Source organism: Lytechinus pictus, chromosome 9, assembly GCF_037042905.1.
Source record: "Lytechinus pictus isolate F3 Inbred chromosome 9, Lp3.0, whole genome shotgun sequence".
Lineage (NCBI taxonomy): Eukaryota > Metazoa > Echinodermata > Echinoidea > Temnopleuroida > Toxopneustidae > Lytechinus > Lytechinus pictus.
Window position 1 is genome coordinate 3,896,368 of NC_087253.1, and position 15,312 is coordinate 3,911,679.

The 15,312-nt window shown below is 36.3% G+C and overlaps 1 protein-coding gene across 1 annotated transcript; it reads left to right on the forward strand.

Annotated features, from left to right (window-relative positions):
* On the forward strand, positions 1-15,151 carry LOC135155558 (uncharacterized). Its single transcript, XM_064105032.1, has 3 exons — positions 1-553; positions 12,606-12,905; positions 15,114-15,151. Exons 1-3 carry the CDS (start codon positions 1-3, stop codon positions 15,149-15,151), a joined length of 891 nt encoding a protein of 296 aa, XP_063961102.1.
* Positions 15,152-15,312: the final 161 nt, after the last annotated feature.

The window sequence follows — 15,312 nt, forward strand, 5'->3', positions numbered from 1 at the left end:
ATGGATAGCAGACGTGTTTTGGATCCTCATACCAAACGAACACACAAACCGGAATTACCGGTGCATGCATCGCTTATGGGATCAACGCGGGGAGGCAAGGCTGACACTGGAGTTGAATTGCCGTACGACTTCTCGTACATGTACCGGCACAGTGAGTCTTCCTGGTATCAAATGGCGAAATCAGGTGGTAGCATGGACGACGATATTTCGCCTCCACCGACATTCCGAGAGAGTTTTACCCCGACCAAGAAGGGAAAAAAGAAATTCCCAGCATTATCTAAACCAAAACCGAGACCACCTCAGACTGGGCAAGATAAAGATTTAAATGCAAAGCAAATGAACAGGCGAAAGGGAAGCAACCCACTTTTTGTGTTGGATGATGTCAGGAAATTACGCACCAACTCTCTTCGAACTGACGACAATGTTGATTCTGAACCGGGAGAAATCTTCGATGATGAACCCAGGTTTAAAAGCGAAGGGTACAGGCCAAGACCTGTATTCAACAAAGCACCAATACCACGCAAATCTTCAGAGGGTCTAGGAACGAAGAAAGGTGAGTATACAGATATTTTAAAAAACTAATCCCGACCACATCCCTAGCCTAGTTACAGCAAGACTTACTACAGCTCCATGGTTACATCAAGACTTACAGGGCACAGTTTCTTTTTGTTATGATCCAGATTATGTACTTTTGTAAATATTATTATATATATTGTAAAGGTTGTTGTTATTGTAAAACTATCAAGAAAAGAAATCGCTATTTATAATATATTCGCGATCATGACGATGAGAGGACAAAATCACAAAAGAAAAATAATGAATGATCCCGGAATGATCATCATTCATTTGAGCGCACATAATAACGTTGGCATAGCGCGTATATATATAGTGCTGGTAACTCCTTGGTCTATATGATATACTATAATAGGTGTACCCTCCTCTCAAAGTTGAATCTCAGTGGATAGTATGGATTTTAGTTTGGATATAAGATGTTATGGACTGCTACCCAACTTGCACGTAAGTTACTATAAAATTTCCAAAATAAGTTGTCCTATGACAAGTATGTGTTTTCATGTATATCAAATTCCGCGTGTTGTTGAGTCAAAGAGACAGAGGTTATCCAATATCCATTCAGCTCCAACAAAAAGTATTATCACAATTTTCGACGCCAACCTAGCTCGCGTCTGTGACAAGAAATTGAAAAAATAGATGCATTCATGATTATGGTAGTCATGGAAACGTGCAGGTTAAAAAGCATGTATACTAAAGGTGAAGGCTGAAAATATTAAGCATAAGTGAAGAAATTGTTGCCATATAATCGCATGAAAATGACGCAACCACAATCATGAATATGCATGAAAAGATCAAGAATATCGATAAAGGCCTATTACATGTATGAGACTAATTCAGGATAAAAAGAGGTGACACTGACCTCTAATATAACTCTATCTTAAAATATATATATACATATCTAATTTTTGAAAGCGACGCTTCTTTTAAAATCTACGATTTTATTGTGTTATTTTACTTAACCAATCGTATTTTATTTACATGTAGGCCTATAATAATAGGTCTTTGGAGGTGGTAGACTGCATAAATTTTACTTGAATTATTGTCTGCAAATTAATCTTCCGTTTTTCTTGCTCTGAACGGTTTGAAGGACTAGTGTGTGTATGTGTGTGTGTGGGGGGTGTATTTGATGTGTGTGTGTGTGTGGGTGTGTGTGTCTGTCGATAAATCGATCGTACGATTATTTACGTCTGAAACGAACTTTTAAAGGGGAATTAAACCTTTGTAACAAGTGGGCTTGTGTGCTGGAAACAGAAAAAATCAAAGAATACGATCAAAGAAAGTTTTAGAAAATCTTACAAATAATGATAAAGTTATGGGCATATGAATATTGCGATCACTAATGCTATGGAGATCCTCCAATTCGCAATGCTACAAAGATGTGTGATGTCACAGGTAAACAACATTCCCTTTGATGGACTATAAAATGCCCCCAAAATGTCTCGTTTTGCTCTTTCTTATGGTGATAAAAACTTTGTATCCATACTGTATTCTTTGAAAATCTGCCCTCCTATATATAAAGAATGCATGATCTACTGATAAGATGTGATTAAAGAGGCATGCAGTTTAATTGAAATGTATAGAAAAGTAATGGCAAAGTTGTTCACATGTGACATCACACATCTTTGTCGCATTGCCAATGGGAGGATCTACATTACAATAATGATCTAAACTTCAAATTCATTTATTCAATTTTTCTCAAACTTTCATTGATCTGTTTATTCCATTTTCCTGTTTTCGCACCAGCTATCTTGTTGCTAAGGTTTCATTTTCCTTTAGTAAGTCACGATGTGACTAAGGCTCGAACCTCTGCATTAATTTGTATCTTCCCACATAACTTGGATTATATAGGCACACGTCTAAAATAATTTTTTTTTTTTTTTTTTTTTTTTTGGGTCGTTTTATTGTCTCACCTGCATAGCAGAGTGAGACTATAGGCGCCGCTTTTCCGACGGCGGCGGCGACGGCGACGGCGGCGGCGGCGTCAACACCAAATCTTAACCTGAGGTTAAGTTTTTGAAATGACAGCATAACTTAGAAAGTATATGGACCTAGTTCATGAAACTTGGCCATAAGGTTAATCAAGTATTACTGAACATCCTGCCTGAGTTTCATGTCACATGACCAAGGTCAAAGGTCATTTAGGGTCAATGAACTTAGACCATGTTGGGGGAATCAACATCAAAATCTTAACCTAAGGTTAAGTTTTTGAAATGTCATCATAACTTAGAAAATATATGGACCTAGTTCATGAAACTTATACATAAGGTTTATCAAGTATCACTGAACATCCTGCATGAGTTTCACATCACATGACCAAGGTCAAAGGTCATTTAGGGTCAATGAACTTTGGCCGAATTGGGGGTATCTGTTGAATTACCATCATAACTTTGAAAGTTTATAGATCTGATTCATGAAACTTGGACATAATAGTAATCAAGTATTACTGAACATCCTGTGCAAGTTTCAGGTCACATGATCAAGGTCAAAGGTCATTTAGGGTCAATGAACTTTGGCCAAATTGGGGTATTTGTTGAATTACAGCCATAAATTTGAAAGTGTGTTGGTCTAGTTCATAAAACTTGGACATAATAGTAATCAAGTATCACTGAACATCCTGTGCGAGTTTCAGGTCACATGATCAAGGTCAAAGGTCATGTAAGGTCAAAGAACTTTGGCCACGTTGGGGGTATTTGTTGAATTGCCATCATATCTCTATAAGTGTATTGGTCTAGTTCATAAAACGTGGAAATAAGAGTAACCAAGTATCACTGAACATCTTGTGCGAGTTATAGTAGTTTTCAAAATCAGCACTGCTGCTATATTGAATCGCGTGATGCAGGTGAGACGGCCAGAGGCATTCCACTTGTTTTAACAGGGTAGCCCTTTCAGTTACAAGAACTGCTCGACCAAGGGGCCCTGTATCAACATAAATTAAAAACATAACAAAACAATATCACATAAAACCGTCAATAAATGTACATAATAATCAATGAGAAAGAAAAATGTAATACATAAAAGTAAAAAAAAAAAAATCACTAATAAACTTATAATAACAGAAAGTATTCATGGAATGAATAATTATGGTTAGTCTTCTTACAATTTTTGTTTGAGCTGGACAAGTACCCGATTAAACTCGTATTCAATTCAATTCATTTATTTTCTCTTTCAATCTTTTTACATTTACAATGATAGTTCAATATACATATTTACAAAATATAACATTTAAATCATTTTTTATAATACAATAATACCATGAAATCGGAAGGGAAGGAGACCAACTAAAAAGCAGAGCTTGTAGGGTGAAGGCCCCCTTTTATAAGTAAATTTTATGAATAAAAAATAAGATAAAATGAAGAAATAAACAATATATATATATATATAATGAATAAAAAAATAAACAAATAAAAATAAGTAAATGATAATAAAAATAAATGATTCAGTATACACTGTATACAGAAATCATTAAACGATTAAACATATATACAAAGAGAAATTAATAAACACATTTACATATTAAGTTCTGAATTACATTACTTTGGGAAAAAACGATAATCTAATATGAATTCAGAAGATATTTTTTAAGTTTTCCTTTGAAATTTTGTATTGAATTACATTGTATAATATCCTTTGAAAAAAGAATTCCATAATTTTGGTCCAGTAAAAACAAATGTCTTCTGTGCAAACGATGTTCTATTCAGAGGTAAATGAAAGGAACTCGCCTTGCGAGTGAAGTGCTTATGAATTGCATCATTTTTTACAAACATATTATTAAAAGGTAACGGTAATTGTTTATTGATAAACTTGTACATTAACTGTCCGAGTTGAAAAGAATATAAATCTTTAACCTTCAAGACTTTATTTATTATGGGCCTATCCTAATTTTGTTGTAGGCGCCTACGGTCTTGTGATTATGAATCCCAGTTAATTAAAACAAAATCTATTGAGGAATTGATTTTGACTGATTTTTTTATAAGCTGTGATTTAACGCGTGAGTGAATGCCGAATGGGAGTCTAAATCTAGTACTCGAGTCCTGCATCTCTGAACCTCCGTTTGCGTATATCCTCTAAGGGAGGGCGCTATGAGACTATTACGTCATAATGGCTCCGATGACGTCTTATGAATAACACATCGTTAAATGGATCCTTTCCGGGTTTACACCAATTCACGTTACTCTATCCCAGGCGTGATTCCAGGGGGGGGGGCACAGGAAGCACGTTCCCCCCCTTGAGAAGCAAAATTAAAATTTGTAATGTAGAAATGCCATTAAAACCGGCCCCCTCTTTTGAAATTGAAGACCTTTTTTTTGCTTGTGAAATTTTTTCGGGTACGAAATATCCTTAATTTGTAATTGAAAACGTTTTTTTTTTTGTTGCTTGTCAAATTTTTTCGGGTACGAAATATCCTTTATTTGTGGTTGAAAACCCTTTTTGGGGGGCTTGTCAAAATTTTCCTCCGAAAAATTTGCCCCTCCTTTTGGAAAATCATGGACCCGCCCCTGCTCTATTCTTACTCATGCACACCTCACAAGACGATCTAATAAATTGGTCTCATTTCTTTCCATTGGTTCGTTCTGGACGAATATTGACATAGACTATGCAAATATATCTTTAAAAAATAAAATTTCAACGTAGTATTTACACTGCAAAAACTCCGGTGTTGATTTAACACCAGCCTGGAATCTATGTATGTCCATACCAGATAAGTGTTAAACAACACCAGTTTCGTTTTGGTCTAACACCAGATAGGTGTTTATACAACACCAATTAGTATTAAAACAGCATCGGTTTGATTCCAAACTGGTGTTGTTTCAATACTCCTCTGGTGTGGATATTCCGGGCTGGTGTTAAATCAACACCGGAGTTTTTGCAGTGTAGGAAACCAACTTTGTCAGAGTAGCCTACACCACAGTTGAGTAAAGATGTAGGCCTAATTGATCTGACAAATCAATATTAAAGGGGAATGAAACCTTTGGAACAAATAGGCTTGTGTCGAAACAGACAAATCAAAGAAAGGTTTAGAAAAATCGGACAAATAATGAGAAAGTTATGAGCATTTGAATATTGCAATCACTAATGCCATGGAGATTCTCCCATTGACAATGCGACAAGGATGTGTGATGTCACATGTGAACAACTTTCCCTTTGATGGACTATAAAATACCGCCAAAATGTCTCTTTTTGATTTTTCTTATGGTGATACATAGTTTTTACATACTCTTTATCCATGATGTATTTTTTTAAGTCTGTATTACACGCCCTCCTATAGAAAGAACACATGATCTAGTGATAGATGTTATAAAAGAGACAGTTTAAGTAAAATATATACTAAAGTAATGGGGAGAGTTGTTCACAAGTGACATCACACATCTTTGTCGCATTGCCAATTAGAGGATCTCCATAGCATTAGTGATCGCAATATTCAAATGGTCATAACTTTCTCATTATTTGTCCGATTTTTCTAAAAATTTCGTTGATCTGTTTCTTTGATTTTTCTGTTGTCACTCAAGCTATCTTATTCCAAAGGTTTCATTCTACTTTAAGAGATGCATGGAGAACCATCCAACACATTCCCTTTAAAGCAACTTTGATGCCGCAATGATAAAATGATAATTATGTTAGACATATGCTCTCCATTGGATTGTTCTAGCAAGTTGTAAACAAAAGTTTCAGACCTATATAAGTCCTAACTATATGCAGGCCTATACTAGCCAGATTCAATAAGAAAATACTTAGTACATGCTTCTGTAATAATGGTTACTACTTTTCGCTGCCTCCGGTCGGACATCATGAGCAGACGCATTGCCAGCATTCACAGGGAAAGCAAAAATGAATGTTGCTGTATGATGTATCTATTGAAATGTGATTAGAAATTTCTCTACTGGCCGCACTGCAACACATAACATCGAAAATAGATTATTCCCTCAAACTAATATTTTTTTTATATACATTGGTAAAATGTTGATTTGAAAATCATCAAATTCTAAGGGTTTTTTTTCTAAATTTTGAAACTTTTATCATATCATATATTATCATTTCGCGCAATTCCATGTTTGGGTCACTAAAACAATTATCAAACACCTCAGAATGGTCAGCCTTGTCCACGCAATTCAGAGTCCTCATCATTATCAGAGTATCCAGATTCCAGACATTAGTCTATAGGACCTAATATAATTTATACAAAACAAAAAAAGTAAGTCCCCCCTAAATCAAAATGCTGTAACTTTCGAACGGAATAATTTTGAGACATAATATTTTGTAGGTGGTTTCTTACACTCATTAGGCAATTCCTGGTGGAAAATGAGATTGATCGGTTGGGTTATGCATTAGTAATCAAAGATTGAATTAAAAATGACCATTTTCGAAAGTCACAAGAGTCGTTTTTCAGATTGTGTAAATAGAAAGTTGGGCAAAGGCTGTTTTTTGGTGAATTTTATGGCAATAATGTTGTTTTACTATCCATCATTTAGCCACTCCACACACAATTTCGATAACGTATGTTCATGATTGAGTGAGCACATTTTTGTTTGTGATGACGCATCCTCTCATATGGGTTTATGGTAGTATCCTCTGTAACTTCCCACTGGGCAATTTGTTACCGATTACCAATTTTACCGGTTATTACCGGTAATATCACCCGGAAATTTGAGTAACACCAAATATTACCGTTATTACCATGTTATTACCGAAATTATGATTCCTGTTGATACCTGTTACTGTTATCACCCTGATGAAACCTACATTTACCTAGTTACAACAGGGTGATGAGGGGTAATAAGGGTAATGTTGAATGACTTTGATTGGTTATAACATTGCAAACTTTAGTAATAAGAGCAATCTTACAGCAATCCCAGCGAAATTTTCAAAGTCCAAAAAATTACTGTTATCACCCTGATGAAACCAACATTTTACCCAGTTACAAACAGGTTGATAAGGGGTAATGGGTAATGTTGAAACGCTTCCATTCCCAGACAGCAAAGTATCTGGATCACATACGGTTCTTATCTGGGATATCTGGGTCCCATATGGGCCCACATGGAACCCAGATGAAAACATATACTTGAACCCACATGGTGCCCAGATAGGACTCAGATGGAAACGAGACCTCCAACCCATGCGGAACCCATTAATATTGGGTAAATGGAGTAATATCAGATGGTAATATCAGGAAAATGCTGGGAATATTAGTTACTCATGAATATTCATTACTACAATAAATGGCCAAAATTTTAGCTAATATAGCTGTAATAATTAATGTGTTTATGTTTATGCAATTATTCCACCCAGAAAATTTTCAGAAAAATGTGTAGTTTATATATCATATTAGTCATAATCATGACATTAATTTTAGAAAAATGTTTTAGGGTTGAATAATTGTTAACCATAATTTGTCAAGTGTTGTAAACTCGCTCAATATATAGAAGTAAATGACAGGGTTTGGTGGATAGGTGTAGGATAGGATTAGGATTAGGATGTAGGATTTTAGGATAGGATAAGATGATATGGCTTAGAGTATGGAGTTGTAAAAATGTGCTTCAATGACCCTAATGACACTAATTGTTTTTTTAATGAGCCGACATTTATTGGGTAATATTGGGTAAACAGAGTAATATGAGGTGGTGATATCATTAAAATGCTGGAAATAGTAGTTACATCATACTGAGAAATATTGGGTAAATGGAGTAATATCAGGTCCAGATAATAAGAGGGAAGGATTGGTCTACTATTTCCCTGTTATTACCCACTGTTGTTACCGTAGTAATATCCATGTTATTACCTGTTACAACCCGGGTAATGTCAGGTAAAATGCCCAGTGGGTTGTTAAAACATGTTAAAATTGGAAGATGTTAGTGGCTCCCCTCCCCACTTTCAAATTCTGGATCCACCACTTATTTGTCCATAAATTCAACTGATCCTGAAATTTTTTTAGGAATAGAGTACATTTATGCAGTAAATTGAGTATTAATTCCCAAGTTTTCGAGTGTGCTCACTCAACCATGACAGTGTAAAAGTTCGGAAAGTGTGTGGTGATAAAATGATGGATGATAAAAACAACACCAATTAAGTTACATCTGAAACCGAATTTGCCCCCATTATTCACTTTATAACCCCTCAAAATGAGTCTGTGACATTAAAAATGCCCATTTTCCCCCTTTGAGGCGTGCTCACTCATCCATAAACAAACAAATCGATTTCATTTTTGAAAGTTATACGGCCCAAAATTTGATATTCTAAGGCACTTTTTAATACCATGAACGGGATGGGTATCTATCCAAACAATTGATACAAGCGCGAAGCCCGAGGTTGATAAACATTACTGTCAAATGATAGTGCTAAAGATAGCTTTTGAATAAAGTTCCACCATATTGAATAGGGGTTACTTATTCTCAAAAATATGCACCCATAGTGTACACAATGTCTATGAGAGAGGAAGTCAAAATGTTAATAAAAGTGAAATAAGGGTTTGTTTCATAGACGGTTTTTGTTATTTCTGTCAATAATTTTCTCATGAAACTTCGCACATGGCTTCAGAGTGACACTATCCAATGGGCTCGCACACTCAAATAACCATTCGATACGGCACAGAGCGGGGCCAAGGCCTAGAAATTTCTTCTCATTTGCATATTTTTTTAATATTGTGTGCTCACTGAAGCATTAAATATCGGGATTTTCATAAAAATCCAATCAAATTAACTTTGCACGAAGGTTTGTGACAGATATTCATAGTTAGCAATTTCATTTTTCCAATAACGTAAAAAAAAGCTTATTACATTCCACATGTTCATTCAAGCGTAAATGCTTAACTAAACGCCTTTGAATCATTGAAACATATTAATTGGTCATGAACATCACGAAAAAGGTTGAGAAAAAATAATTTCAGTTACCAAATTGAAGCATTACTTGCCAAAGATATTTGAAAATCGTATTTTTTTTTCATTACATGTTCATTGAGCCGTGAAATGATGAATATTGTTGAAGATACTCTTCCCAAAAATAATTGTCATCATTTTCGATCATTTTCATCGATAGAAATGTGTAAAAATTCCATTAATGGCAAATTTTGACTGTGTTTATTCAACCGTGAAATTTTCCAAAAAAATTGTATTGTCTTTAAGAAAGTACCTTTTACAAGCCTTCTGACGATTTTTCATGATGAGAATGTGGATTTCGTTCCAATAAACTGGAATCAAAGTCATGATATTTTGTTTGTGACTTTTAAAAACTGACAATTTTGCATTCTACCGGTGCTCACTGAAGCATAACATAAATATGTCCGTAACATTCACTAAGAGGGTAGCTTATAAAAATACCTACACGCTCATGTAAAAATATATTAACAACTCCCAGTGGTTCGGAAATTATGGATGTTTGTTTAAGGGGGGACTTACTTTTTTTTTGTATATTTTTTTATATTCAAGTTTTTATTGAAACAAACCATTAAAAAGACACAATATCTAAAAACGGATTTACATGATTAAAACATAAAAGGATGGAACAATATATTAAGATTTCGTATGAAGAGATGCAAAAGAAATATCGGGTGGATGACGTTTAGGGCAAATAATAAGTATTTCAGGCTCCCATTCACTTACGTGTTAAATCACAGCTCATCAAATATTCACTCAAGATCAATCCCTCTATATAATATTTTGTTTTAAGGCAGTGGTCCCCAGGCGATCAATCTGCAGGCACCATTGGCGGCGGAAGCATAAAAATTAGGGGGGGGGACGGAAAAAATATTTTCCCCGGAATTTTCCAAGTCGGATGCTAAAAGCAGTTGTTTATATATTTTGTTTACGGGGTAGTACATCTTAGTTTTTCTCACAAACATGATGAGATATCTAACAAGGCAGACGCATGTACAGGATTTTGCACCCCGTGGGCCCTACCTGATTTTGGTGCCATTGTGTACTTTTTTTTTTAAAGGGTGCCCCCATGAACATGAATGATGAACAGGATAGTATCTAAATATAAAACCTTTTATGCAAGCGCGAAGCGCGAGCTGAAAATTGTTGATAACCTGACGTAAATTTTGACACTCTAAGCACTTTGGGCCATCAAGCAGGATGGGTATCTATCTAAACAATTGATGTGAACATTTTTGATATTCTGACCTAAAATTTAGACATTCTAAGAACTTTTGATAATCATGAACAGAATAGAGTATACAGAATGTAAAATAAAAACTTTATGCGAGCGCGTAGCGCGAGCGGAAAATCTTTGATAGTTATACGGCCCAAAATTTGATATTCTAAGGCACTTTTTAATACAATGAACGGGATGGGTATCTATCCAAACAATTGATGCAAGCGCGAAGCCCGAGCAAAAAAACAAATATTGATTTTCTGACCTAAAATGTTGACATTCTAAGCACTTTTGGTCATCATGAGTAGGATTGGAATCTAACTATAAAACAGTTTATGCTAACGCGTAGCGCGAGCTCAAAAGTTTTGTTATTCCAACAAAAAACTGGACATTTTGAGCACTTTTGTGACCATGAACCGGATGGGTATCTATCTAAACAATTGATGCGAAGCGCGAGCTGAAATTTTTTGGTAATCTGACCTAAAATTGGGACATTCTGAGCACTTAGTAATCATGAACAGAATGGCTATTTAACTAAACATTTTATGCGAGAGCGAAGCGCGAGATAACATATTTGATATTACAACCCAAACCTTGAAATTCTAATGAACTGGATGGGTATCTATCTAAACAATTGACGCGAGCGCGAAGCGCGAGCTGAAAAAAACGATATTCTGACCTAAAATCTCGGATTCTTTGAAACGATGAATAGGATGGTCATGTTACTAAACAATTTATGCGAGGAGCGAGATGAAAATAAGTGATAAACTGACTTGAAACGGTAACACTTGAATTGCTGTTTTCTTCAATACATAAAGAGAATACGTATCTCACTACATTTGCCTGTCAAATAATGCCAGCGCGTAGCCCTAGCTGATTTTTTTCTGATATTCAGTATTTTTGTAAGCATTATGAACAGAATGCAATGGAAACTTGAATCGCAAGCAAAATAATTTGTGCATATTGCCTTCAAAATTTGATAAGCATATTCTAAGCTCTCCTAATGAGCAGATTACTGTATCTCACTTAACAGGAGGGAATGCGAGCGCGAAGTGCGAGCGAAATTTTCTTTTTTATGTAGTGACCCGATATTTTTTTTTTCATTTTCCAATTATCCCCTCCCTTTATTTTATTTACATTTCTTTTTCTTTTTATCTTGCTCTCTCTTTTTTTTATATACATATTTTCTTCTTCGTTTATATAGGTTTTAATGTTTTTTGTTTCAGCTGTTCAGTTAACTTTTTCCTCTTCCTTTCTTCTTTTCTTTCTTTCTTTCTTTCTTCATGTTCTTTCTTTCTTCCTTCTTCTTTTCTTCCTTCCTTCCCTTTTTTTCTTTCTCTCTTTCTTTCTTTCTTTTTAGGGGGGGACCATCCCCTCCTAAAATTTAGGGGGGACATTTCCCCCCCCCCTGTTCCCCCTCCCCCGTTTCCGCCGCCTATGGCAGGCACAGACCTTTGATTTTCGCAAAGTGCACGGCGCAGAGTTTGAAGAAATGAGACCTGGGGGGCGTTTCATGAAAGGACTTGTCGGACGTTTTATCCGACAAGTACCATTTTATCCGACAGTTACCATAGTAACAGTACCTCTCAGCCAATCAAAATCAGAGAAAGATGTCAGATCTGACAACTTGGCGGATGAAAATGTTGATGAAACACTCCCCTGATTCACTCTTGTACTGACACTGATTCTACTTCTGCTTCTTTGACACGTGGGTTTCGAGTCTAGCCCCCCCCCCCCCCCCCCCCCCGTCCCTAGAAATTGGATTATTTTGTTTAAGTGTCAAGTTTTAGTCTGCGCTTGTAGACTAACCAGGACGTTGGGCACTGGTTAGGATTACTTATATATTTGAAGTTGAACTTTCACAAGACATACACTCCAAACCGCACATCGCAGACATTAAGATAGCGACCCTCCTTCAATTAACAATTCACATTTTATATATTCCACAGCAAGCTACATGGGAAAAGAATTTGATGATTCAAATTCATCAAAATATCTCTTCGAGAACTCTAAGAAGCCATTAAAACAAAAGTGGACACAGTCACCACCAGCACCTGTTAAACCACCACCTGGCAACTTACCAGCTGCGACTCCACCAGGACCACCACCACCTGCAGCACATCTAGCGACCCCACCACCACCACCACCACCACCACCACCTCCACTGACCGTACCTTCGTTTCATCGGACGAATTTACCTCCAAAGGCGTTACTTGACGAAATTCGCCATCATTCTAAAGGTTCTCCAGGTAGGCATATTATAACACTTGTTTTTCTTTATGGTTATGTGTGTGTGTGTGCCTGTGTGTCTGTAACATAGAAAATTAAGAAAACTTGAATGAAGGCTCATTCCTACTATCTGAAGAAATAGAACGATTCTTGTTGTAGTGAAATACTGTTATGACTGTAGTTGAGTCTTTAATCAAATTTTCTTTGTGTGTTTTTTTTTCCACTACGGAGAGATTGCTAACAATAGCAACCATCATTACAATGGTTCAAGATTCACGTGTGAAAAGCCCGGGGGGCCACTTACAATGACGAGTGGATACCATGCGCGACCAAAAAGCACGTAAAAAGGATGTCTTTTTCAAGATAGGGCACTGGGCATGTTACGTACGTAACGTAATAAGGGTGTCAAAAACACTAAATAATGAAAAAAAGGGTATCTACTTTCGATAGGAGAGCTACGTGTTTAGGGTCGAATTTGCGAGGGTATAACAAATCAAGACTAAAATGTTTTTAAAGGATGTACTTTTTGCCCCAAGAGTCAACACTACGTGTTTAGAGCATTTGCGCGAGTGGGGCTGTACTAAACCCAATTGTGTAGGTAAAAGTAAAACCGACGTCTGTGACATAACAATTGAAATATCACTGTACTTGTTTAGGGGTTCAATTCAGGGAATACTTGCCAATAGTATCGTTTTGTTTCCAATACTTGTTAAGGGTAGGGTTTCACTCGCCAATACTTGTTAAGGGTTGCATTTTCAGAATATGGAAAATACGTGTTTAGGGTGCTTTTTGAGATCTCATGGTCGCGCATGGTATCCACTCGTCAATGGAAGTGCCCCCCCCCCCCCCCCGGGGTAAAAAGGCCCTCAGATTTCCAGCTGGCTTGATATCCTTTATTGAGAAAATACTTTTTCTGTGTCTGGATGGGCCTTTTCACACGTGAATCTTGAATCATTATTGTAATTATGATTGCTATTGTAATAATGACTGTGATAGCATTCGTGATTCTAATCATGTTCTTGTTTGGTTTCACACGTGCTAAATATTCGTCATTAGCCTTATTTTCACTTGAATCATCATTCAAATTACGTTTTTTTTGGTACTGTTTGAAAGGGCGGGATGTTGCATTAACTTACGAGTGACTTAACAAAAGACTGGCTATCCTTTAATAGGAACAACGACATCGCCAATGAAAATCTGGTTAATTAGTTACCACAAGAGAGGATCACCAGGCGTGCGAAGGGTCACTCTTTTGCTAAATTGCCAATTCGTCTACTGCCAACTATTCCACTCGCCACATGGTCTACACTGTTAGAAAATTTATCCTTAAAATAAAAGAAGTTCCTGCAGCAGAGTCTCGAGAGCACCTGTAATCATACCAGATTGCGTAATCTTACAGGAAATTGGTATTTGGTGTATGGAATCCTACAAATTTCCTTAAATAAAACACCCTTTTCCCCTTTTTAAACAGACCTGGGGCCCGTTGCAGAAAGAGTTGCAATCAATCGCAACTCTAAAAATCATGCGTAACTTGATTTTCGACCAATCAACAGCGCGCATTTTGACTTGCGATTGATTTTTTGACTTGCGTTTAAACGCAACTCTTTCTGCAACGGGCCTGTGTTCTGTTTAATTGCAGAAAAAAATCATGTTTTATGAATTTACAGAATGATTCTGTTATTGCATTCTGCAAAACCAGGGTTTTTTAACAGTGTACTTTCATTTAGTCTAATGCCATTTCTTCCATCAACAGTTCGTCTAACCATGGACCTGCTAGTAGGTCCATGGTCTAAACAACCATTTGGTCCAATCATCACTTCGCCGGATTAATCTCGAGATTGCAATCCTAAGTCAACTTCATTTCCCGAATCGGTTGTGATCTTTATTATTATTACTGTTAACAGGACCAAGCTGAAAAACAGTTAATCTGAGCCTGTTATCCTGTATAAAGATATTTTAATAAATAAAAATAAAAAATAAAATAAATTCCAACTTTACTTCTTTATCGCGAAATATACATGTATGGAAATATTTCGTATTCATATCACATGCCCTGTAGTATACAGCAAATAATATAAGTCGTCGACTCTCATCTGTATATGTGTTGGTCATATGAACTATTTTGTGAAATCAAGTTAGTTCTATGGTCTGAATAATAACATCTGAGTTTGACATGAAATAAGTAGGGTAAAGATTGTTGGCTTGTCTTGATTTGTTCCAATCATTAGTCGGGGAGACCGGACCTTTAAATGGCTTTGAGAAGTGAAATCGGGAGGATGTCACTTACGGAAGTGAACTTTGTGATTGGAGCATGGAAGATTCGATAGGACACATGCAGCAGGCTAGTCTGGTGTGCAAACCCTTCACTCGAGTTAAGGGTCTGAATTGCAGCCTACTCATGCCTTGTGTACCGAAGGCCCTCTCGCT